This window comes from Pristiophorus japonicus, chromosome 10, assembly GCF_044704955.1.
Source record: "Pristiophorus japonicus isolate sPriJap1 chromosome 10, sPriJap1.hap1, whole genome shotgun sequence".
Taxonomy (NCBI): Eukaryota; Metazoa; Chordata; class Chondrichthyes; family Pristiophoridae; genus Pristiophorus; species Pristiophorus japonicus.
In genome coordinates, this window is record NC_091986.1 from 126,412,290 (window position 1) to 126,439,785 (window position 27,496).

The 27,496-nt window shown below is 46.5% G+C and overlaps 1 protein-coding gene across 2 annotated transcripts in view; it reads left to right on the top strand.

The window, feature by feature from the left end:
• Positions 1-2,979: 2,979 nt before the first annotated feature.
• nars2 (asparaginyl-tRNA synthetase 2, mitochondrial) overlaps positions 2,980-27,496 on the top strand; it is a 125,875-nt gene continuing 101,358 nt past the window's right edge. For both annotated transcript variants that reach the window (XM_070892066.1, XM_070892067.1), the window contains exon 1: positions 2,980-3,163. In XM_070892066.1, the coding sequence (XP_070748167.1) occupies positions 2,996-3,163 (168 nt within the window). In that variant the 5' untranslated portion in view covers positions 2,980-2,995. The remainder of the gene's footprint in view (positions 3,164-27,496) is intronic.

The following is a 27,496-nucleotide window of genomic DNA, read 5'->3' on the forward strand; positions in this document are numbered from 1 at the left end:
GAGAGTTGATAAACTGTCGAATTCCCTGCCGTAGAGAGTTGTTGATGCCAGTTCATTGGATATATTCAAGAGGGAGTTAGCTAGGCCCTTACAGCTAAAGGGATCAAGGTGTAAGGAGAGAAAGCAGGAAAGGGGTACTGAGGGAATGATCAACCATGATCTTATTGAACGGTGGTGCAGGTTCAAAGGGCCAAATGGCCTACTCCTGCACCTATTTTCTATGTTTCTAGTATGAGCCTCGTTCAATTGGAGTTCAGAGCAGTGAATCAAATGCAGAGTATAGCCCACCCAAATTTCCTGTGATAATTCTGTGCTCCTGTTGATGAAGCTCTGTGGCAGAAGCATAACCTAATTTAATTTATCCTAATAATTACATTACATTTTAGGTAGAAATGTAGAGTTAAACATAAGTTTAAGTCTCAGGGTTTTAAAAAAAATGAATTGCCAATGTCCTTGCAACTACAGTGACCATAGACAGCTTTCTTCTTAGCCTATACTGGAAAATTGGCACATCCTCACCAATTCCCCAGGCTTCTTTGTGCTCTGTGAATCACCTAACCCTGGGTAGATACCTGAGCTAGTGTGTAGCAGTCAGAAAACAAGTGACGTGTTGCGTGACATTGAAGGGGTAGGAGTGCAGGAACACGGGGTCCTGTTCGACTCCAGTGACTATTGATTGGCCAAGTTCTTATCGTTCTCTTTCTCTCCATCATCATCCTCATTGTCATGATCATTGTTATAATCCACAGAATTTTCTTCCTTCAGCCATTCTACTGCTGAAACACTCAGCCATGTCTTTGTCACCTTCAGATTCAATTACTTCAATGGTCTCCTAGCCGGCCTCCAATCCTCCACCCGCCATAAACTTCAGCTCATCCAGAACTCTGCTGCTTGTATCCTATTCCATACCAAGTCCTGCTTCCCCATCAACCACACCCAACCTCTGGACCTGTCCTCACTGAAGTACATTGACAACTGGCATCTCCAATGCCTCAAATTTAAAATTCTCATTCTTTTGTTTAAATCATTTTGTGCTAAAGCTAACACAGCCTCAAAATGCCAACAATTCAACAAACAACGTATAACTGAGAAACAATCCTGAACAAAGGCTTATGACCAAGCCCACTGCTTCAAGACGACTGAATAAGTTTAATTCCTTTTTATTACATTGGATTTCAAGATTTATATTAGTGCTTTGGGATAGCCTACTGCAATTCAATTTGGGAAGAAAGCTAGATGGGCTGAACAGACCTTTCCCATTCTTTTCAATTCAAAGAAACATGTAACTGACACATGAAATAAATTATGTGATAGCTGTTGTTAATTTTCAAATTATTTGCCACGTTGAAAGATCTGGCAAAATTCAGTTACTCATCTGAATTTTGGGATGGTTGTTTCATTGCTGATCTAATTGCCTCTAGAACTTTGCTCTTGAACACTGGTGATTTATCTGTCATCTTTTAGGTACCTCAAAAGTCTTTGATGGGGATTTGCATCATATACTCCTAAACTGTTCTAGGTTACCGAGTTCCCTCTGAAATTGTTCTACCTATGGTGTAGGTTCTAAGATGGTTCACCCTCAGTATTTTTAATTGACACTAGGATCAAAGTTTAAGTAATTCAGATGTATCCCTGATCTCTATTTTTTATTTCAGTGTTAAAAATTTACTGTTTTTGCTGTGTCTTTCATCCCTTGATCCAAGGGTTACTCTGGTTGGACATACTCCTGGAGGTTTCATCTCACAGCCTCCCGCCTCCAAATGCTCCTGTTATTGGCTGCTTGGTCTGTCCATCAAGATCCACGGTGCGGCCCTGGACACTGTGGACCACTTCCCATATCTCGGGAGCCTCCTATCAACAAGAGCGGGCATCGAAGACAAAATCCAACACCGCCTCCAGTGCGCCAGTGCAGCCTTCGGTCGCCTGAGGAAAAGAGTGTTTAAAGGCCAGGCCCTCCAAACTGCCACCAAGCTTATGGTCTACAGGGCTGTAGTAATACCCGCCCTCCTGTATGGCTCAGAGACATGGACCATGTACAGTAGACACCTCAAGTTGCTGGAGAAATATCATCAACAACGTCTCCGCAAGATCCTACAAATCCCCTGGCGCACCAACATCAGTATTCTCACTCAGGCTAACATCCCCAGCTTTGAAGCGCTGACCACACTCGATCAGCTCCGCTGGGCAGGCCACATAGTCCGCATGCCAGACACGAGACTCCAAAAGCAAGCGCTCTACTCTGAGCTCCCTCACGGCAAACGAGCCAAAGGTGGGCAGCGGAAACGCTACATGGATACTCTCAAAGCCTCCCTGATAAAGTGCAACATCCCCACTGACACCTGGGAGCCCCTGGCCCAAGACCACCCAAGGAAGTGCATCCGAGAGGGCGCTGAGCACCTCGAGTCTCAACGCCGAGAGCATGCAGAAAACAAGCGCAGACAGTGGAAAGAGTGTGTGGCAAACCAGTCCCACCCACCCCTTCCCTCAATGACTATCTGTCCCACCTGTGACAGTGTCTGTGGCTCTCGTATTGGACTGTTCAGTCACTTCAGAAGTGGAAGCAAGTCTTCCTCAATTCCGAGGGACTGCCTATGATGCTGATGGTCTGTCCATCTTGTGGGGCACCAGCTTTCATGTGAATTACACAATGTTGACTCTTCATTATCCGATTGGATGATTCTTAACTGCCCAGCAAGCAGCCTTTCCCCCCATCTCCAATATTTTTATAATTAATGAACAAAAGTGTTCGAAGAAAATGAAAAAAGAATGCCTCTATGTTTTTTTTCTCCCAGGTTGCTCTCAGCAGTGTTCTGGAGACAGACCTTTAATTCCTGAGAATTCCTAAATCTTGAAAGGTTGGCAGCTCTGCAGTGCTCATCATGAAGATGTTCCAGCCGACACACTGCAGCATTCTGGGGAGGGGAGGTGAAGACTATGTCTGCGCATGCGGCTCCGAACCGACCTTGTCTTTCCGCGCATGCGCGGTGCGGACCGGATGTGGAGGAGGCGGCTGGTGGGGTTGCCTTTGGGCCTGGGTCCCGTTGCCAAGCGGCGGAGTGAGGGGCTTCAGTGTCTGTTTCATGGCTGTAGCAGTGACGCCAGGTTGCAGATCGGTGACGCGCTGTCAGGAGCGGCGGGCGAGGAGGAGAATGTGCGGGTCCAGGTAACCATCAGTGCCCGGCCCTCGGGATAGTCCGTCTCAGGCGGGAGAGAGAGACTGGTGCGCATCCATTCCCATATCTCCGTGCCTCCTAGTTCTCAGGGCGGTTATAAGTTCTGTTTCGTTTGGCGCTAAATCGTTTGGTCAAATAGTTGTTGGCGAGGAACAGAAGACAAGTGTGTAGACTAAGGACATTAAGAATAATTCACAGTTTGTTGAGGTTCAGTTAAAAGGGCAAGCACAGGCATCATATCCTAAAGGAAGGGACGTGACCATAAACTAAAACAAACATTTGCAGAAGGGACTGGAGAAGGCAAGAATAAAGGATTCGAGAGCAGAAGATATGGAACAGAGAGATAGAAGTGTAATGTATTAACATAAGAACATAAGAATTAGGAACAGGAGTAGGACATCTAGCCCCTCGAGCCTGCTCTGCCACTCAACAAGATCATGGCTGATCTGGCCGTGGACTCGGCTCCACTTACCCGCCCGCTCCCCATAACCCTTAATTCCTTTATTGGTTAAAAATCTATCTATCTGTGATTTGAATACATTCAATGAGCTAGCCTCAACTGCTTCCCTGGGTAGAGAATTCCACAGATTCACAACCCTCTGGGAGAAGTAATTCCTTCTCAACTCGGTTTTAAATTGGCTCCCCTGTATTTTGAGGCTGTGCCCCCTAGTTCTAGTCTCCCCGACCAGTGGAAACAACCTCTGCCTCTATCTTGTCTATCCCTTTCATTATTTTAAATGTTTCTATAAGATCACCCCTCATCCTTCTGAACTCCAACGAGTAAAGACCCAGTCTACTCAATCTATCATCATAAGGTAACCCCCTCATCTCCGGAATCAGCCTAGTGAATCGTCTCTGTACCCCCTCCAAAGCCAGTATATCCTTCCTTAAGTAAGGTGACCAAAACTGCACGCAGTACTCCAGGTGCGGCCTCACCAATATCCTGTACAGTTGCAGCAGGACCTCCCTGCTTTTGTACTCCATCCCTCTCGCAATGAAGGCCAACATTCCATTCGCCTTCCTGATTACCTGCTGCACCTGCAAACTAACTTTTTGGGATCCTGTTCTGTTATTTAAAGGAGCTGCTCCTGAAATTCTGGCTGCACTTCAGTCCCACACTCCTGATCTTCGGGCACCCTGTGCGGAGAGGAGCGGGTAGGTCCGAGGGCCTCCTCGTAGGATTGCTCCTGGGCACGGCCAAGGGGGCCATCAGCCGGTCCAGGCAGCGGGCGATCGAGGGGGTCATTCAGCCAGACTGCCTGCCTCTCTTCCGCGCATACATCCGGTCCAGGGTGTCCTTGGAGATGGAGCACGCGGTGTCCACCGGTACGCTCGTGGCCAACCGCGAGAGGTGGGCACCGGAGGGACTGGAGTGCATCATCACGCCCGGCAACCAAATTTTAATTTGATTTTATGTTTTTAAGTTAATTTGTTTTAATTGCCGGTGCTTTTAGTGTCCCCCTCCCCTTTTATAGGGGGCACTTGGAAAAAAATGTGATTCTGTGCCCAAAAAAAAGGGCCTTGAAAATGTTGGTGTTTCCCCCAGATCGGGGGGCACGGTTTAATGTTTTTTGTTTACTCCTAAAAGAGTTTCATACACAAGGACCCCCAGGTCCCTCTGCACTGCAGCATGTTGTAATTTCTCCCCATTCAAATAATAATCCCTTTTACTTTTTTTTTCCAAGGTGGATAACCTCACATTTTCCGACATTGTATTCCATCTGCCAAATCTTAGCCCATTTGCTTAACCTATCTAAATCTCTTTGCAGCCTCTCTGTGTCCTCTACACAACCCGCTTTCCCACTAATCTTTGTGTCGTCTGCAAATTTTGTTACACGACACTCTGTCCCCTCTTCCAGGTCATCTATGTATATTGTAAACAGTTGTGGCCCCAGCACCGATCACTGTGGCACACCACTAACTGCCGATTTCCAACCCGAAAAGGACCCATTTATTCCGACTCTCTGCTTTCTGTTAGCCAGCCAATTCTTGATCAATGCTAATGCATTTCCTCTCACTCCGCATACCTTTATCTTCTGCAGTAACCTTTTGTGTGGCACCTTATCGAATGCCTTTTGCAAATCCAAATACACCACATCCATCGGTACACCTCTATCCATCATGCTCATTATATCCTCAAAGAATTCCAGTAAATTAGTTAAACGTGATTTCCCCTTCATGAATCCATGTTGCGTCTGCTTGATTGCACTATTCCTATCTAGATGTCCCGCTATTTCTTCCTTAATGATAGCTTCAAGCATTTTCCCCGCTACAGATGTTAAACTAACCGGCCTATAGTTACCTGCCTTTGTTTGCCCCCTTTTTTAAACAGGCATTACATTAGCTGCTTTCCAATCTGATGGTACCTCTCCAGAGTCCAGAGAATTTTGTTGATTGTGACGAATGCATCTGCTATAACTTCTGCTATAACTTCCGCCATCTCTTTTAATATCCTGGGATGCATTTCATCACTAGGGGACTTGTCTACCTTGAGATCCATTAGCCTATCCAGCACTACCCCACTAGTGATAGTGATTATCTCAAGGTCCTCCCTTCCCACATTCCTGTGACCAGCAATTTTTGGCATGGTTTTTGTGTCTTCCATTGTGAAGACTGAAGTAAAATAATTGTTTAAGGTCTCAGCCATTTCCACATTTCCCATTATTAAATCCCCCTTCTCATCTTCTAAGGGACCAACATTTACTTTAGTCACTCTTTTCTGTTTTATAATCAGTAAAAGCTTTTACTATCTGTTTTTATGTTTTGCGCAAGTTTACTTTCGTAATCTATCTTTCCTTTCTTTATTGCTTTCTTAGCCATTCTTTGCTGTCGTTTTAAATTTTTCCCAATCTTCTAGTTTTACATTAACCTTGGCCATCTTATATGCATTGGTTTTTAATTTGATACTCTCCTTTATTTCCTTGGTTATCCACGGCTGGTTATCCCTTCTCTTACCGCCCTTCTTTTTCACTGGAATATATTTTTGTTGAGCACTCTGAAAGAGCTCCTTAAAAGTTCTCCACTGTTCCTCAATTGTGCCACCGTTTAGTCTATGATCCCAGTCTACTTTAGCTAACTCTGCCCTCATCCCACTGTAGTCCCCTTTGTTTAAGCATAGTACGCTTGTTTGAGACACTACATCCTCACCCTCAATCTGTATTACAAATTCAACTATACTGTGATCACTCATTCCGAGAGGATCTTTTACTAGGAGATCGTTTATTATTCCTGTCTCATTACACAGGACCAGATCTAAGATAGCTTGCTCCCTTGTAGGTTCTGTAACATACTGTTCTAAGAAACAATCCCGTTCACAGTAAAGAAGCAGGAAAAGGAATTGAAAAGAGTCAGTGAGATTGCTGCGGAACAGAGTGTAAAAGAAGAGAAGCAGGAGTTGAGTGCAGCAAAAATAATGGCAAAATAAGAGATGTTGCAAAAGTGAAAAAAAGATAATGCTGCAATATAACTAAATGTTGGATACTGCTTTATTAAACTATCAAAAGACAAGATAAAAGTTTACCACTGAGTTACAAAGTTCATGACCAAACATATAAAGTTATCGCATTAGACAAGACTAATAAGATTTTGAAGCTGTGCCATCAATGGGGGGGAAAATTCCGGTCGGAGGCTTCCTTCGGACGAACGCCTCTGACACTCACATTTTTTGCGAAAAGTACCTGGTGGTCACGGAGGCGCCTTCAATTCCGGTCGGAAGCCTTCATTCGATGCGCAGCGTACGGAGAGATGACTTCCCGTGCATACGAAAATGCTGGAGTCACGTGGGCCTGGACCAGCAATCACTCTACAGTATTCTCATTGATAATAATGGTAACTCTGTTTTTATGAGTTCCCATTACTATCAATGAGAATAACCACCGAAAACAAGAAACACAACATAAATTTTTTAAAAACACCTCATATTTAAGATGAATTGAAATTGAAGTGAATTAAATATTTTAGAAAAAAAAATATCTTGGGGAATTTAAAAAAATGTTTTAATAGGGTTTAACATAAACTCACCTTAATGGGCAAGGTTTTTAACATCAAAATGTATGATTAAATTTAATTTTAATACGTTTTAAAACTCTTACGCTGGCAAAAGTAAGCTATACGCCTGCTTTTACCAGATGTAAAAGTTTGAAGGACATTCGCTGGGCATTAGTTGGGCAAATGGCTCAATCCATCCCGCACGAATGTTCTCCTGGGTTTGAGGAGGATCTGTAATCTTGACAGATCGGAAAAGCCGTTTTAATGCAAGCGCATTAAAACCGGCTTTTTGAGGCTGGAATTTTCGGCACAATGTGTTTTGGAGAGTGTCCTGATGTTCAATGGTAATGATTTTGAAGATCATGGTAACAAGGATGTCGAAGTAAGCACTTGATGGTCATAATTGTTCAAAGTTGCTATGGCTTGTGTTTGTTATTAATGCAGTTTAATTCCTTATCAATAGATATAAATGTTATGGAATTGCATTGGAATCTCCTGTGGTCTTAACCCTGATTTTGTTTGTCGTTCATGGGATGTGGGGGTCGCTGGCATTTGTTTCCCATTGAGAAGGTGGTGAGCTGTCTTCATGAATTGCTGCAATTCATGTAGTAAAGGTACTCCCCCACATTGACTTTGTTGTTGTGGTTTGGTACGACTGAGTGCCTTGCTAGACCATTTCAGAGGGCAGTTAAGAGTCAACCACATTGCTGTGTGTCTGGAGTCACATATAGGCCGGACCAGGTAAGTGTGGCAGGTTTCCTCCCCTAAAGGGTTTTTATAACAAAACAGTAGTTTCATAGGGCTAGACTTTCTCGAGAGCCCCTCAACGCCTGATTGCCTGCCCAGAAAAATCGCTAACGTTTTGCAACTAACGCTGGTGAGAATTTCCAAAATTAAGTTAAAAATACTTGCCCGATGAGAAAATGGATCTTGCACCAGTATTCTCGCCGCTTAAAGGCAAAACTAAGTGAAACGGGTGCTTCTTAAAATGTTTTTAAAAATTTACCCGAGGCTGTGGTTGGGCCTAGGGAGGGGGGAAAACTTAAATTTTTTTTTAATAACCATTCCCAAGACAGTTTTAAATCTAATTGGCGTTTTATAATTAAAAAAAAATAAAGAACCTTTAACTTGCCTTTCTTTGCAGAGTACTCACCTACCGCCCTATTTAAGCTGCTTTCACAAGGCGGTTCCCGCGGCGATCTGGATGGGCTTCCGTTGAGGCCAGGCTTACGCCCTGGTGATTTTCTCGGCGGTGCACGTCGGTGGTTTGCTCCCAGTGGGTGCTTCGAGATTTGGGTGGTACCAGTCAAAAAGGAAGGGGGAAACTTTCACCCGGCGGTTTCTTTTCTAGAAAACTGCCGAAAATAAAGGTGACAGTCTCCCCCCCCCCCCCCCCCCCCCCCCCCCAAGTCACCATTACTGATGCTAGCTTTTTCATTCCAGATTTATTTAATTAACAATGTAAATTCCCCCAGCTGTCATGGTGGGATTTGAACTCATGTCTCCAGATCATTAGTCCAGGCCTCTGGATTACTTGTCCAGTAACATAACGACTACTCTACTGTACCCCTTTGCTTCGCATAGTTTTGATTTTATAGCGGTCAGAACCATCATCCATTTGAAAAGCAGTCACTGAGGCTGGGATTCTACCCATTCAGCTCCACATATCCTATCCTATCCGATCCTATCCTCTCCTTGAAGACTTGCTTCTACTCTTAACATATTATTATTTGAATGGGGAGAAATTACAACATGCTGCGGTGCAGAGGGACCGGGGGGTGATTGTGCATGAAACGCATGAAACTCTTTTGAGTTTACCTGAAAAAAAAAAACAAACATTAAACCGTGCCACCCGCCTGGGTGACACAGCAGACATTTTCAAGGCCCCTTTTTTTTCCTTTTTTTGTGGTTTTTTTTTTTGGGCGCTAAGATCACATTTTTCCAAGTGCCCCCTATAAAAGGGGAGGGGGACACTAAAAGCACCGGCAATTAAAACAAATTAAGCTTTAAAACGTAAAATCAAATTAAAATTTGGTTGCCGGGCGTGATGATGCACTCCAGTCCCTCCGGTGCCCACCTCTCGCGGAAGGCCGCAAGCGTACCGGTGGACACCGCGTGCTCCATCTCCAAGGACACCCTGGACCGGATGTAAGAGCGGAAGAGAGGCAGGCAGTCAGGTTGAACGACCGCCCGCTGCCTGGACCGGCTGATGGCACCCTTGGCCGTGCCCAGGAGCAGTCCTACGAGGAGGCCTTCGGACCTACCCGCTCCCCTCCGCACAGGGTGCCCAAAGATCAGGAGAGTGGGACTGAAGTGCAGCCAGAATTTCAGGAGCAGCCCCTTCAAATAATAAAACAGGGGCTGCAACCTTGTGCATTCCATAAAAACATGGAACACGGACTCTTCCAGACCGCAGAAATTGCAGGCGGCCTGGGAGTCCGTGAACCGGCTTAAAAATTTGTTGCACGGCACTGCTCCGTGCACCACCCTCCAGGCCAAGTCCCCGATGAATAGTGGGAGGACCCCTGCGTAGAGTGCCCTCCATCGGGGACCCCCGCCTCCTCCGGACGGCAAGATGGTACGCCATGGCGTGTCCGGACGGCCGGCGAGGATGGCAAAGTTGAGAGTGTGCAGGAGCAGCCCGTACAGGAAACCCCTCCGCGCGGAACTGAAAGGCACGGAGGGGATTTCCCCGAGGCGGCTCAAGTTGTGAGGCGCCGGCCCCCGAGGGAGGTTCCGGGGTTTGGCGCCGATGAGGAATTCTGTCCGGACGGGGGTCAGTTCGGACGGGATCTCCCCACGTGCCTGAGCCTCCTCGATGCACCTAACAGAGTCAGGGCCCAAAGCTGTTTTTAGCGACTCGATGGCTTCGGCCGCGTGGCGGACGTCGGCTGAATTTAGGCGCCGCGCCAGCGTGTCTGGCACCATCCAGCCCGCTCCTCCACCATCGAGCAGGTCCCTGACCCTGGTCACCTCACCAGCCACAGCCCTCTCTTCCGACCGCCACATAAAACCTCGGTCGTGGAGGTACGGATTTCCGAGCAGCGGCTCCTGCAGGACGGCCGCCACTCCAGCCGGCGGAGAGCTGCGCTTGGAGGAGACTTTGTTCCAGACCCTGATGAGTTCCCTGTAAAAGACAGGCAGCTCCCGGAGGGCGGTCCTGACACCCCCCAAGTTCACAAACAGGAGCTGCGTGTCGTAATTAAGGTCGCGCTGCTGGCGGAAGAAATACGTCGCCAGAGCACACCACCTAGGAGGGGGCTTGACGTAAAGGTATCTCTGCAGGGTCTGAAGACGGAAAGTCGCGAGCTGGGCGCTGACGCACACCAACGACTGACCGCCCTCCTCAAGTGGGAGACTCAAGATCGCAGCAGAGACCCAGTGCTTCCTGTTGTTCCAGAAGAAGTCCACCAGCTTCTTTATCTTGGCGACAAACGCAGGGGGAGGGGTCAAAGTGACCAGCCGGTGCCACAACATTGCGGCCACCAGCTGGTTTATGACTAGCGCTCGACCCCTGTAGGACAGCACTCTGAGCAGTCCTGTCCAGCGCCCTAGGCGAGCGGCGACCTTGGCCTCCAGCTCCTGCCAGTTCGCCGGCCAGGCTCCCTCGTCGGGGCTAAGGTAGACTCCCAGATAGAGGAGATGGGTCGTGCTCCAGGCAAAAGGCCTGAGCTCCTCCGGCAGGGAGTCCACCCGCCACTGACCCACCAGGAGTCCGGAACATTTCTCCCAGTTGATCCTGGCGGAGGACGCGGCCGAGTAAATCTCCTGGCACTCACGCATCCTCCGCAGGTCAGCGGGATCCTCTACCGCGAGGAGCACGTCATCGGCGTAAGCCGAGAGGACGACCTCCACGCCCGGCCCTTGCAGAGCCAGTCCCGTCAACCTCGTCCGCAAGAGGCGCAGGAAAGGCTCCACGCAAACGGCGTATAACTGGCCGGACATGGGGCATCCCTGGCGCACCCCTCTCCTAAAGCGAAGGGGCGCCGTCAAGGACCCGTTAACCTTAATCAGACACTCCGCAGCGGCGTACAAAAGTCGGATCCGGGCGACGAAATGCGTCCCGAACCCGAAAGCGCGCAGAGTTCCGAGCAGATAGTCGTGATCCACCCTGTCGAACGCCTTCTCTTGGTCGAGGGATAGGAAGGCGACCGACAGACCAGCCTCCTGGGAACAATGGATGAGGTCCCGGACCAGATGGATGTTATCGTGGATTGTCCGGCCCGGGACATGAAACGCATGAATCCCAAAAAAAAGTTAGTTTGCAGGTGCAACAGGTAATCAGGAAAGCGAATGGAATGTTGGCCTTCATTGCGAAAGGGATGGAGTACAAAAGCAGGGAGGTCCTTCTGCAACTGTATAGGGTATTGGTGAGGCCACACCTGGAGTACTGCGTGCAGTTATGGTCACCTTACTTAAGGAAGGATATACTAGCTTTGGAGGGGGTACAGAGACGATTCACTAGGCTGATTCCGGAGATGAAGGGGTTACCTTATGATGATAGATTGAGTAGACTGGGTCTTTACTCGTTGGAGTTCAGAAGGATGAGGGGTGATCTTATAGAAACATTTAAAATAATGAAAGGCATAGACAAGATAGAGGCAGAGAGGTTGTTTCCACTGGTCGGGGAGACTAGAACTAGGGAGCACAGCCTCAAAATACGGGGAAGTCAATTTAAAACTAAGTTGAGAAGGAATTTCTTCTCCCAGAGGGTTTTAAATCTGTGGAATTCTCTGCCCAAGGAAGCAGTTGAGGCTAGCTCATTGAATGTATTCAAATCACAGATAGATAATTTTTTAACCAATAATGGAATTAAGGGTTATGGGGAGCGGGCGGGTAAGTGGAGCTGAGTCCACGGCCAGATCAGCCATGATCTTGTTGAATGGCGGAGCAGGCTCGAGGGGCTAGATGGCCTACGCCTGTTCCTAATTCATATGTTCTTATGTTCTTGGGTAGCTGAACAGTCCAATATGAGAACCACAGGTAGGACAGATAGTCGTTGAGGGAAGGGGTGGGTGGGACTGGTTTGCCGCACGCTCTTTCCACTGCCTACGCTTGATTTCTGCATGCTCTTGGCGACGAGACTCGAGGTACTCAGCGACCTCCCAGCTGCACTTCTTCCACTTAGGGCAGTCTTTGGCCAGGGACTCCCAGGTGTCAGTGGGGATGCTGTACTTTATCAGGGAGGCTTTGAGGGTGTCCTTGTAACATTTCCCCTGCCCACCTTTGGCTCATTTGCCGTGAAGGAGTTTCGAGTAGAGCGCTTGCTTTGGGAGCATCGTGTCTGGCATGCGAACTATGTGGCCTGCCCAGCGGAGCTGATCAATCCGGGGTAGCAGCTCCCTCGGGAGCTCCCTTGCTAAACAACTCCCACCTTCTACCCTCGGCAACTTTCCACCCTCAACCTCCCCCCTCCCACTGTCTAAACTTTCCCTAGCCCTAATAGACCCTAATAGGGGGTCTTAAACACTTAAATCACTACTCTAAACCCAACCCTTCGAATTCCACAAGTTCGGGCCTACCTCAGACTTCCCACCACACCAGCCATCGGTGACTGAGCTCCACATAACCTGCAAGTGAAATTCCCTAATGGGTAGTCCTGCTTGGGCAAGCAACAGGAAGCTTGCCAGTGCTTTATGCTGATAAATTGCATGATTCCAGAAAGTAAAATCTGTTAATCCCGCAATACCTTTGCCAATACCATGGGAGAAAGGTCTTTAACGTTTGGCTGTTTTATTTGCATCAGATGTCTGTCAGATGAGATGTGAAGCCGAGGCCTCATCTGACCACTCAAGTGGACGTTAAAGATCCCATGGCACTATTCGAAGAGCAGGGAAGATCAGTGACCTAGTCAATATTTATCCCTCAACGAGCATGACTAAAAAAATTATCTGGTCATTAGGTCATTGCAATTTGTGGGAGCTTGCTGTGTGTAAATTGGCTGCCACATTTCCTACATTATATCAGTGACTGCACTTCAGAAGTACTTAATTCGCTTTCTCAGCTTGGTTTGGGGAGACATAGAATATAAGAACATAAGAAATAGGAACAGGAGTAGATCAATAAGATCATGGCTGATCTGATCATAGACTCAGTTCCACTTCCCCGCCTGCTCCCCATAACCGCTTATCCCCTTATTGTTTAAGAAACTATTTCTGTCTTAAATTTATTCAATGTGGCAGCGAATTCCACAGATTTACAACCCTCTGAGAAGAAATTTCTCCTCAGCTCTGTTTTAAATGGGCGGCCCCTTATTCTAAGATCATGCCCTCTAGTTCTCGTCTCCCCCATCAGTGGAAACATCCTCTCTGCATCCACCTTGTCAAGCCCCCTCATAATCTTATGTTTCGTTACGATCACCTCTCATTCTTCAGAATTCCAATGAGTAGAGGCCCAACCTACTCAACCTTTCCTCATAAGTCAAACCCTTCATCCCCGGAATCAACCTAGTGAACCTTCTCTGAACTGCCTCCAAAGCAAGTATTTCCTTTCGTAAATATGGAAACCAAAACTGCACGCAGTATTCCAGGTGTGGCCTCACCAATACCTTGTATAGCTGTAGTAAGACTTCTCTGCTTTTATACTCCATCCCCTTTGCAATAAAGGCCAAGATACCATTGGCCTTCCTGATCACTTGCTGTACCTGCATACTATCCTTTTGTGTTTCATGCTCAAGTACCCCCAGGTCCCGCTGTACTGCGGCACTTTGCAATTTTTCTCCATTTAAATAATAACTTGCTCTTTGATTTTTTTCTGCCAAAGTGCATGACCTCTCACTTTCTAACATTATACTCCATTTGCCAAATTTTTGCCCACTCACTTAGCCTATCGATGTCCTTTTGCAGATTTTTTGTGTCCTCCTCACACATTGCTTTTCTTCCCATCTTTGTATCGTCAGCAAACTTGGCTACGTTACACTCCGTCCCTTCTTCCAAGTCGTTAATATAGATTGTAAATAGTTGGGGTCCCAGCACTGATCCCTGTGGCACCTTACTGGTTGCCAACCAGAGAATGAACCATTTATCCCGACTCTCTGTTCTCTGTTAGTTAGCCAATCCTCCATCCATGCTAATATATTACCCCCAACCCCGTGAACTTTTATTTGTGCAGTAACCTGGTGCAGTGTTAAGTGTTTCTTCCTCCAAATACCACATTTTTAATCCAGCCTATGTTTAATCTAAGTACTACAAAACATGAGGCTTATAATCATCAATTATATATTTTTGTAATGTGTTTCTTCAAGAAATAAAATGAATGGATAGTGTTAGTGTTTATCAGAAGAATCACTCAACACTCAGAGTCGGTTCCAACACCAGTGCGGCCTTTATTGACGCCAGCGGGGAGGAAGTCACAGGACTGGATCCAGGCTTCTCTCCGCTGAACAAAGGGTTTCATGGATCTTTATATGTTTTACAACAGTTTACTACAGTTACATTAGACCAATAGATAGAGTTAGTCTCTAAACGTAAAGTGGCTCATGTGTTGCCAAGAGATGTGTTGCCAAGAGGTGTGTTGCTAGGAATGACTCATGTGTCTTGTAACATGGCCTGGGCCTCCTTTTATCTTACTGTCCTTGGATGCTGTGTTTGGGTAGCCTCCTTATCTCAATCCTGCTACAGAGTCGTATTGTCCTTACTTTCAACAGAACATTTAGACATTTAGTCCTGAGGCCTGGCTGATTTAGAGACACCTGCAGAGTTTGCTTCTCGTCCTGTGTGTGGGAAACAATAAGTATCAGTCTCCAACTATGCGGTCTAATTTCAGCTAACAGAAATCCCTTGAGGCTTCACTGGTAGCCATTTTATGGTACAAGTTACATATTTAGTTCTAACCTTATACTACAGATGTATTTCTAACCTTATCCTACGGGTGCCGTTGTTAATTCCTGGATTCTTTTACTTCAATCTGGTTCAGTAAAATTACTGAGTCGAATACCTCTTGTGCTTTGAACAAAGCAGTCTTTATTACCGGCCAGTAAGACCTATCAGACAGAAGATATACTCTCTGGATAGAGCGTACACACTCCCTACGGATAGGTGAAGTTACATCATAAAGCGTTATTAGTTATACAGTTTTGAAATCAGATAACAAAATACAAATGGATTGACAGTCTAACTCAGCCACTCATTAGTCAATCTATATGAGATGTTCTTCTTGACAGCTCAAGTATTGCCTCTAAATGTTTCAGTCTAATGGTGTGACTATTTACTGAGACCTTGCAATTCTGCAGATGTATTTCATGTTACAATTATATATTATTGGCAGGATTAGTGACTTGAAACCTTGAGACAGACTGTTAGCTATGCTGATGTTGCACTATTTGCAATCTGACATTCTCCCAGCTATTCATCCATGGCTTATACATTTTCATATATCTCGTTTACTTTACTGTCCTTAATTCCATATATTCCGTTCAGATATCCACACCGTTGCCCTAGGGTGCCTAATACCTACAACAATTCCCTCCTTTCGGTAAGGGGACTAGTCCTAGTCCCCCTTTAACCGACCGCCCTACTTATGTTAGATTTTGTGCACGGCCCGGTACTCCCTGCCTCAACGTGCTGGTCGGTCACGCGGTTTCAGGAGTCCCGGTTGCTTAGATCAAATTAACTAAGGTCAAATCCTCCATCTCCTTTATTGGATAGGCTTGTTTATTATTTGGGGACCGATCCTGGGTCCCTCTTCGTTGTGCATGGTGCCTGCATGCCTGGCAGGCCATTATGCCCCATGTTATTGCTAAGATTGTATCCCGACCAGTATGTGTGAAATTATACGAATCCAAGGATGGATGTTCACATTTATTCCCCAGTCCCAGACTCCACCAACTCTGACTTTGTAAGTCTATTTCGATATCTTCTTCCAGAACTTTGATTTTAGTTTGCAGTTGGTGGTAGAGCTTTACGGATTGACCCAACCTGAGCCTCAATTCTCGTGGGATAGGGACCTGATTTGGCTCGTCAAAATGCTGCAAATGATCATGGAGCTGATCGGTTACCTCAATATCTTCAGGCTTCCGGCGCCTAACCTGGGTGATATGTGCTTGCCCGATCGTGACAGGTCGTAGTAGCGTAAAGCAAAAGTTTGGCTGTGGTATAGGGCACTGCAGGTCATTATACTGGTATGAACGCTCTGTGGTAGAGACGCAGTATCTTCCCTTCCCTCCGTAGCCTGCTCTCGTGAAGTGCCTGTGTGCGGGCACTATTTCTAGTACACACCCGTCGATTCGGTTAAACCCGCACTCGTCTAGCTCACCTCGGCCTACCGGGTGAGGGCATACTTTGATCCCCCCCCCCCCCTTTGCTTGCAATCTGTTAGGGAAATCCCGGTAAGTATGTCGTTTCGGCGAACGGCGGAGGTGGTGGTCAGATAATAACGGATGGAGACATTTTCCCGTATTACTCCGATATTCTCTAGTTGGTACAGGGGGAACGGCCCTGAGTCTGGCGTGGCTATAGGGATCATCAGGACTATCCCTATCCTAGTATTCCTTCCCATCTGGCAGTCTGGAATTGCTGGGTATATTCGGGTCAGTCCCTTCAGAGTACAGTTATCCAGAGTCCCCCTCTGGTTTGCCAACTGAGCCAAATGTGAACTGTCTATCCAATCGGGTACTTCCCCGCGTTGGATCTGGTCGAGATTGTGGCGGATCTGTCCTACCATCCACAGACCATAAGCGTGACAGAGTTGCCCCTGTCTTTGCTTTCCTGTATCTTCTTTTTCTCTATCAATGAGGTGATTGATGGTTTTGGCGTGAGCTTCCAGGACTGAGATGCCATTCAACTGGATTTCGGCACCCTCCTTTCCTAGGTTGGCTTGGTCTTCCTGGTTTTGCTCCACCCTCTCTAATAACCCCTTCATCACCCTTCTAAGCTGTTCCACCCTCTCATTTAATCCTTGTATGTCTATCGAGTTTACTACGGAGGTCCCTGTATTGAAAACGGTAGCAATATCATTAACTAGTTCCCTCTTTGTCCTGGGGGCTGACCCCTGTCCTCGGAATCTACTGGCACCCATTGCATCGGCAGCCTGTTGCATTACAACTTTACTTAATACATTGTACATTTTCCTTGACTGTTCTGTACAGTTTTCCGGCATCTGGATGCCTGAAATATTGATCAGAACAGGCACAATTTTATGTTTAACATTATCATACAATAATTCCCCTTCGTTGTACATTACAATCCCATTTTTTGGTCCCTTAGTAGTTATGGGACAAGGCAGTTCCTCGGGCAATGTAGTGGTTCTTATGGGGCGCGGTGTCGGAGGGGGTGAGAAGCATACATACAATGATATTGCAGCCGCCCCCACCTCCTCCATAGTACCCACACAGCCCCACTCCTTTTTTGCGGATGACTGATTGCTGGGACTGTCCCGGAGGCGCACAAATTATGCCGAAAGTACATTCATCGGGCCTTTTGACATCCCTCCGTTTAATGCAGCTGCTCCTTATACCCGTGGAGCACTGTACACATACCCGGTTCTTATTAGGATTCACTTGTAACCATGCATTAAAATAAGTCCTGTCCTTGCTCCAATCCTTGGCTGCTGGGATGCACATTCCATCCGTTAAATTAAACAAGACTCCATAGTTCATGTAGTTGTTTATTTCCTGAGTGCGCTGCAATCCGTTGGTATTATCCAGTGTTTGCGTGGGTCTTGAGGTTCCCAGTATCATGAGTCCCCAGTGTCGAAGTCACCACTGCGGTCCCATCTTGGTGAGTGTTTTATCTGAAAATTTTAAACAGATAGCCTGGTCGTCACCAGGTGTTAGGTTCTGGTCTACTTGTGTCGCTGTCACTCTGTGGAATTGAAGGTAAGGATTAGGTTAACCATATTCTTTATAGTCGTACCATCTCTATCACTTCATGTCCCTGTCTGGGCTGCCGTCGGTTTTGCGTTTGAGCCTGCTGTGCTCGAGCCTGCACGATGACCCATCTAAATATTATCCAAACTCCAATCAACACCAATGCCACCATTATTCCTCCAAACATCACTGTCAGCTTTACCGTTAGGTTGGGTTTGTGGACTACACCTACCCACCGTGGGGTACATTGGCTCTATTGCCATAGGTGATGGTGTTATGGCTGCGCACTGCACTATCCGTCTAGTCCCGTTTTTTTTTAAAACATCTCTTCCAGCCTGTTTATCTTAGCTTTTAACTCTTCACTTTGTTTTGTTTGAGTATCTATTTCTTTATTGTATCAGGCAAGTATTATTACATAAGCTAGTTCTGTTTTTATTTTTGTTTCCTCTGTTAGGTGTTAGGGAAGACGGCATTTTAGAGTAAACTCCAATGTTTTCTTAACTTCTAATTCAAGTACTTGCCAAAGAATCTTTTTTTTTAAATTGATTTAAAATGAGACCACACATTTTTAATAGCAATTTTTTTTTTTAATTTCTCTCTCAGCACAAAATCCAAACTTCTGTGCCAGTTCCATTTTCTATAAGAATTTAAGAATTCAGTAAGATTCTCTAATTCCCAGTTTTTTTTCTGTGCTGAGTTCGCATAGCTTAGATCTTCAAAAACCCTCCTGCTTGTTTCGACTGTTCGGGACTTTTCTTGATAAACACTGTCCATTTTGGAAATCTTTTCAAACTGCATTGAAACTTTCTCATAATTTAAAATTCGAATCCATGTAGAGTGTCTTTTACCTCTTCCAATTTTTTTTTCTTCTAATTAAACCAATATCTTTTTCACAGCAAACATCAACTAGTATTTAGTAAGTTATGTCCTTTTCCATCACAAACACATTTGTTCATTTCAATCTTTATTTAAAACTTTTTTTTTGCTAGAAGCTTTTTTTTAAAAAACATTCTTTATCTCATTCCGAGACTAAATTTATGTCTTTCAACCCAATGTAATCATCATTGCATGTTTTCTTTCGGCAAGTAAGTGAGCGTGTCAAATAAATCTTTTGCTCAACAAACCTATCCTTTGTACATTTCCTAGCTCCGTAACTTATCATCCGAATAAATCCACACCTGCGTTTCTAACTTAAATGTCTTAAAACTTCCCACATACAGGACAACACTGCAAAGGGTTAGCTAAAATAAACAGACACTTGCATTCCTCTTCCAACCAGGCTTTCAGAAACATGACAACATAAAAATTCATTCCGCAGTCACAAAATCACACAGGGACTCTCACTCAACGACCAGACATTTACAACAGTCTCTCTTCTTTCCTATTAATTGATTAACTTCCTATGTTAATTTACATGGGCTCGCAGTATCAAGACCACAGCCTTTTTTCTTTTTTGACTTTCCATTCCTTCTCCCACCATTAGTTTCTTTTGCTTTTCCGCCAGATGGCGGGTAATGGACCCTTCTGATCCCCACTCGAGTTTACTTGCTTTCATGGCCATTCCTGGGTAGGACTAGAACCGTTAGGAATCTACTCTCGGAGGTTTGCCTTTTACCTCGCACAACTTGTAGTAGACCGTCTCTGGGCTGCTGTCAGGTCACAAGTCTGCTGTTACACAAACTTATACAATTCTTAAAACGCGTTTAAGCAATTCCCACAGCGCTCTACGTATCTTTAACGACTACCTACCATCGCTCTGCCCGTTGGTCCGACCCTGTTCACAGGTTTGGATTCCGTTAGTCGCTGCAAACCGCTTGGTTCTACCCCGGGGTATATCTCAAATTACACTACTGGGTCCGGAAGATGTCTTTCAGTATCACGATCCAACGGTCCAAGTGTGTTCCCGGCACCTACTTAATTCCTGGCTGTCATGTGGGACTAAAGTCCTCTTAATTCAGGCTCAGGCTAGGTGTTTGTGATATAGGACCGTTCCCTCGTGTCGATCAACCAGCATCCACCTTCCGTACCCTTTATAATTAAAAATAGTTTTTTATACTCACCCGGGTTTTTCCAAGGGCGTCCAGCGACCCCGAAATCCTGTTCGTGACGCCAGTGTTAGTGTTGGTGTTTGTCAGGAGAATCACTCAACACTCGGAGTCGGTTCCAACGCCAGTGCGGCCTTTATTGATGCCAGCGGGGAGGAAGTCACAGGACTGGATCCAGGCTTCTCTCCGCTGAACAAAGGGTTTCATGGATCTTTATATGTTTTACAACAGTTTACTACAGTTACATACACCAGTTACATTAGACCAATAGATAGAGTTAGTCTCTAAAAGTAAAGTGGCTCATGTGTTGCCAAGAGATGTGTTGGTAAGGGGTGTGTTGCTAGGAATGACTCATGTGTCTTGTAACATGGCCTGGGCCTCCCTTGGATGCTGTGTTTGGGTAGCCTCCTTATCTCAATCCTGCTAGAGAGTCGTATTGTCCTTACTTTCAACAGAACATTTAGTCCTGAGGCCTGGCTGATTAGAGACACCTGCAGAGTTTGCTTCTAGTCCTGTGTGTGGGAAACAACAAGTAACAGTCTCCAAGAATGCGGTCTAATTTCAGCTAACAGAAATCCCTTGAGGCTTCACTGGTAGCCATTTTATGGTACAAGTTACATATTTAGTTCTAACCTTGTACTACAGGTGTATTTCTAACCTTATCCTACAGGTGCCGTTGCCCTAGGGTGCCTAATAACTACAACAGATAGCAAGGTTGGTATTGTTGCAGGTCCGAAAAGCTGGTTTTCAGCACTTGCACATTGCACGCCAAAAAACGGCTTTTGCGAGGCCTCGCCGGGTCCATACGTATTCCATACGGACCCAGCAAGGCCGAGATTTCATCCATCATCCAGGCCTGTGTTACTGTAGCAGATTGGTAACATGTTAATGGTTCCCATAATTTGTCAAATTGATCACTGAGACTGGCATCCGAGCAAATTCTCCTTTCTAAAGTTAAAGTGCCCAATATCTATTTCAACTACTGCTTGACTATGTTTATTCGGGAGAAAGATGGAGGTGGGATCCAGATTATGTTTTGAGGATTTTAAATGTTACCCCATGTAATCATCATCCTCTTCTTATGCAGTCCCTCGGAGTCGAGGATGACTTGCTGCCACACAAGAAATGAGTTCTCAGGTGACTGAAGAGTCCAATGCGGGACCTACAGTCTCTGTCACAGGTGGGGCAAATGGTGGTTGAAGGAATAGGTGGGTGGGGTACCTGGGTTGCCACGCTCTCCTGCTGTCGACGCTTGGTTTCAGCTTGTTCTCGGCGAAGAGACTCGGTGTTCAACGCCTTCCCGGTTGCTTTTCCTTCACTTTTGGTGGTCTTGGGCCAAGGATTCCCAGGTGTCGGTGGGGATGTTACATTTTTTTCAAGGAGGCTTTGAGGGTGTCCTTGAAACGTTTCCTCTGCCCACCTGGGGCTCGCTTGCCGTGTCGGAGCTCCGAGCGCTCGTTTTGGGAGTCTCGTTTCAGGCATGTGGCCCGTGCAGCAGAGCTGATTGAGCGTGGTCACTACTTCAATACTAGGAATATCGGCCTGAGCGAGGACACTGATGTTGGTGCCCCTATCCTGCCAAAGGATTTGCAGGATCTTGCGGAGGCAGCGTTGGTGGCACTTCTCCAGTGTTTTGAGGTGCCTGCTGTACACAGTCCATGTCTCTGAGCCATATTGGAGGGCGGGTATCACCATTACTCTGTAGACCATGAGCTTCGTGCCAGGTTTGAAATCAAACACTCTTCCTCAGGCGACCGAAGGCTGCATTGGCACACTGTAGATGGTGTTAGACCTCGTCGTCGATGTCTGCCCTTGTTGACTGGCTCCCGAGGTACAGAAAATGGTCCATGTTGTCCAAGGCCTCTTCGTGGATTTTGATAACCAGGGGACAGTGCTGTATGGTGTGGACAGGTTGGTAGAGGACCTTTGTCTTACGGATGTTTAGTGTAAAGCCCATGCTCTCGTACACCTCGATGAAGGTGTTGACAGTGGCTTGGAGATCTGCCTCCGAATGTGTGGAGACGCAAGTGTAGTCTGCATACTGTCATCATAGGCAATCCCTTGAAATCGAGGAAGACTTGCTTCCACTCTAAAAGTGAGTCCTCGGGTGACTACAGTCCAATTTGGGAATTACAGTCTCTATCACAGGTGGGACAGACAGTCGTTGAAGGAAAGGGTGGGTGGGGAGTCTGCTTTGGCACACGCTCTTTCTGCTGCCTGCGCTTGGTTTCTGCATGCTTTTGGCGACGAGACTCTAGGTGCTCTTCCTCCACTTAGGGCGGTCTTTGGCCAGAGATTCCCAAGTGTCGGTGGGGATGTTGCACTTTATCAAGGAAGCTTTGTGGGTGTCCTTGAAACCTTTCCTCTGCCCACCTGGGGTTCACTTGCCTTGTAGGAGTTCCGATTAGAGCGCTTATTTTGGGAGTCTTGTGTCAGGCATGTGGACGATGTGGCCCGCCCAACGGAGCTGGTCGAGTGTGGTCAGTGCTTCGATGCTGGGGATGTTGGCCTGATCGAGAACACTGACATTGGTGTGTCTATCCTCCCAGGGAATTTGCAGGATCTTGCAGAGACATCTGTGTTGGTATTTCTCCAGCGATTTGAGGTGTCTGTTGTATATGGTCTATGTCTCTGAGCCATACAGGAGGGTGGGTATCACTACAGCCCTGTAGACCATAAGCTTGGTGCCAGATTTGAGGGCCTGATCCAGTGGGAACCTGTTCAACCTTCGTCGCCCCCAGAGTAGATCCAAGACCGTCCTATCCTCTGTCGTCGAACTACAGTACGCAGACGGCGCTTGTATCTGTGCACATCGAGGCTGAACTCCAAACCATTGTCAACATCTTCACCGAGGTGTACAAAAGCATGGGCCTTACACTAAATATCCGTAAGACAAAGGTCCTCCACCAACCTGACCCCGCTACGCAGCATTACCCCCAGTCATCAAAACCCACAGCGTGGCCTCAGTCAAGGTGGACCACTTTCCATACCTCGAGAGCCAACTATCAGCAAGGACAGACATCGACGACGAAGTCCAACACTGCCTCCAGCGCAGCCTTTGGTCGTCTGAGGAAGAGAGTGTTTGAGGATCAGGCCTTCTATAATCTGCATACCGTAGTTTGATGATGGAGGATGGAATGACCTTGCATCTGGCCTGGAGGCGGCGGAGATTGAACAGATTCCCTTTTGTCCTGTAATTTAGCTCCACTCCAGCGGGGAGCTTGCCGAGGGGGAGATGGAGCATTGCAGCATTGAAGATCGAAAAGAGCATTGGTGCGATGACACAACCTTGCTTAACCTCGGTCCAAATGTGGAATGGGTGGTGGATCTGTTGGTCAGGCTCACGGCTTGCATGTCATCATGGAGCAGGCAGAGAATGGTGACAAACTTTTGAGAGCAGTCGAATCTGAGGAGGACCCTCCATAATCCCTCACTGTTGACAGTGTCGAAGGCTTTTCTAAGGTCGAAGAAAGCCACATACAGGGGTCGGCGCTGTTCCCTGCATTTTCCTTGTATCTGCCGCACGGTGAAGATCGTGTCCACTGTGCTCCTTAGTGGGCAGAATCTGCATTGCGACTCTGGGAGGTGCTCTTTAGCCACAGGAAGAAGATGGTTGGAGAGGATTCTAGCGATGACTTTCCCGGTGGTCGACAGCATGGAGATTCCTCTGTAGTTACTGCAGTCGGACTTGTCACCTTTCTTGAAGATGGTCACGATTACAGCGTCTCGGGTCTCCTGGCATGATGTCGTTCCAGGTAAGAGAGATGAGGTCATGGATCCGTGCGAGTCGTGCTACTCCGCTATGTTTTAATGCTTCGGCGGGGATGCCATCTGCTCCTGATGATGATTCTTCAGTTGTCGGATGGCCTTTTCAACCTCGCGTTGGGCTGGGGTTGTGCTGAGATGGTGTCTGGTGGCATGCTGAGGGATGGAGAAGAGGACACTCATGTCGAAGACAGAGTCTTCGTTGAGGAGCTCCTCGAAGTGCTCCTTCCAGCAAGCACTTTCTGTTTCTCTGTCCTTGATGAACACCTCTCCGTTCTTGGCCAGATGTAAATCCTGAAAGTGAGTGGTCTGATCAAACTATACTGTGATTAATGTATTCAGCTTTGGTCAGCTGCAAAACAAGGTAAATGTTTGAATGCTGGAAGAAGTACAGCGAAGAGCCACAAGGGTTGATCCTTGATATTATGGAACTGAATTATTGATAAAATACCTGGGTTTTTCAGCCTTGAACGGAGTTGATTGGAGGGGACCTTATTCTGGTATGGATGTTTTTCTTGCGAAAAACGACAACTTGGAATGGACTTTGGGTTAGATTAGTGTAAATAAAATGCCCACTCAACATATTGCACCATAATGCAGTTGGGAAGTGGCTGTGGTGCTGAGGGTCTGCGATTCAAATGTGCACTAAAGTCATTAAGTACAATCTCGCGCACTAGTTTATCTCTCCATCCTGCTTATATTGACAAAAAGTGGAGTCCCAGTCCCTTCTCTGCACATTGATAACACAAACTTACCATGAATGTCCACGCTATCAAACACTGGCACACTTAAGTCTAGAATTTCTGAAAGTCCCGAGCTGCATTAAAGGCATTCTTTTATTGTTGCTTATATGTGGCACATGGGTGAGCCTGGCGTATGCAGATAAGGGCATGCGTTGCGTGTGCCAATGATGCTCTGTCTCCATTCACATAAGAGCGATACCAATACAGGAATCAAGTGTAATTATTTTGCAATCAAAGCAATTGAGAGTGGAAGGTCAAGAAAGGAAGTACGTGAAACCTTCTCCATGAAGGGCTACACCCTATATGGCCAGCTGAAATCTGCCAAAGCAGGAAACGTGCGCATCGCCGATAAAGAAAAGAAAAACTCCAAAATATGAGGAGGTTGAGGATGCATTAGCCACATAGTTTAATGAGAAAATCACCAGAAATCCCACCATCACACATAATTGTGACATGTTTATTAAGAAGGCACAAATATATGCAACTGTGAAAGTGTGTCACCTTGACTAGTGGAAGAGTTGTCTCCAGGAAATTGTACGGGACGATAACTCAACATATTTATAACTGACAAGACCACATTGTTTTTAAGTGCACTCTGCACAAAGCTTATTGCATCAAGGGACAACCATGTACTGGTGGTAAACAACATGAAGACCTTGTTTACAATTCAGATCACCACTAACATGATTGGAATAGATGAGCTTACAGTTTCTCGTAATGGGCAAGTCAAAAAACACACTGCTTTAAAAATGTAAAACATCTACCGGTCGATTATGAAGCCAAAGCAAAGGCCTGGATGCTATCTAATATTTTTAAAAGATTAAAAAACTTAATCAAAAAATGGTAATGCTTGGTTGGAAAATAATATTATTCAATAACTGCTCTTCCTACCTGATGCTAATGGTCTCTGAGCCGATAAATCAGTTTCTCTTCCTCTGTCACTGTTTTACTCCCACTTACCCCCTCCGCAACTCCTCCATGTTGAAAACCACTTGAAAGAAGCACTGAAAGTAGCAAGGGCACAGAATGTACTCTGGGTGGGGGACTTCAATATCCATCACCAAGAGTGGCTCAGTAGCACAACTACTGACCGAGCTGACCGATTCCTGAAGGATACAGCTGCTAGACTGAGCCTGCGGTAGGTGGTGAGAACACCACACAAGGGAAAACCCTACTTGACCTTGTCCTCATCAATCTACAGATGTCGCAGATGCATCTGTCCATGGCAGTATTGGTAGCAGTGATCACTGCACAGCGCTTGTGGAGACAAGTCCAGTCTTCACACTAAGGACACCCTCCATTGTATTGGGTGGCACTACCACCGTGCTAAATTGGATAGATTCAGAACCGGTCTAGCCAGACGTGCCAAGTGGATGATCTATCTTGGCCACCTTCTGATGACCCCTACATCACAGAAGCCAGCCTTCAGCCAATGCGATTCACTCCATGTGATATCAAGAAACAGCTGATCACACTAGATAAAGCAAAAGCTATGGGCTCCAACAACAGCCTGGCTGTCGTGCTGAAGACGTGTGCTCCAGAACTTGCCGTGCCTCTAGCCAAGCTGTTCCAATGTAGCAATAACACTATTATCTACCCAACAAAGTAAAGCATTGAGTTGGTATGTCCTGTTCACAAAGCAGGACAAATCCAATCCGGCCAATTGCCGTCCCGTCAGTCTACTCTCCATCAGCAAAGTGATGGAAAGTGTCGGCAACAGTGCTATCAAGCGGCACTTGCTCATCTGCTCACCGATGCTCAGTTTTGGTTCCGCCAAGAACACCTGTTCACTGGGAATCTGGGGAAAACTCTCCACTGGCTGGAGTCACAAAGGAAGATGGTTGTGGGTATTGGAGGCCAATCATCTCAGACCCAGGATATCCCGGCAGGAGTTCTCAGGGCAGTGTCCGTGACCCACCCATCTTCAGCTGTTTCATCAATAACCTTCCCTCCATCATAAGGTCAGAAGTGGGCATGTTCGTTGATTGCAATGTTCCGTTCCATTCGCAACTCCTCAGATAATGAAGCATTCTGTGCCGGCATGCAGCAAGACCTGGACAACATTCAGGCTTGGGCTGATAGGTTGCAAGTAACATTCATGCTATACAAGTACCAGGCAAGAGCAATTCTAATCACTTCCCTCTGACATTCATTGGCATTATCATCCACCATCAACATCTTGGGGGTCACCATTGACCAGAAACATAGAAAATAGGTGAAGGAGTAGGCCATTCGGCCCTTCGAGCCTGCACCACCATTCGATAAGATCATTGCTGATCATTCCCTCAGTACCCCTTTCCTGCTTTCTCTCCATACCCCTTGATCCCCTTAGCCGTAAGAGCCATATCTAACTCCCTCTTGAATATATCCAATGAACTGGCATCAACAACTCTCTGCGGCAGGCAATTCCACAGGTTAACAACTCTCTGAAGAAGCTTCTCCTCATCTCAGTCCTAAATGGCCTACCCCTTATCCTAAGACTGTGTCCCCTGGTTCTGGACTTCCCCAACATCGGGAACAATCTACCCACATCTAACCTGTCCTGTCCCGTCAGAATCTTGTATGTTTCTATGAGATTCCCTCTCATCCTTCTAAACTCTAGGGAAACAGGCCCAGTTGATCCAGTCTCTCCTCATATGTCAGTCCAGCCATCCCGGGAATCAGTCTGGTGAACCTTCGCTGCACTCCCTCAATAGCAAGAACGTCCTTCCTCAGATTAGGAGACCAAAACTGAACACACTATTCCAGGTGAGGCCTCACCAAGGCCCTGTACAACTGCAGTAAGACCTCCCTGCAGTTATGTGGACCAGCCACATAAATACTGTGGCAATAAGAGCAGGTCAGAGGCTGGGTATTCAGCAGTTAGTGACTCACCTCCTGACTCCCCAAAGCCTTTCCAACAGCTACAAGGCACAGGTCACGAGTGTGATGGAATACTCTCCACTTGCCTCCTGAGTGCAGCTACAGCAACACTCCAGA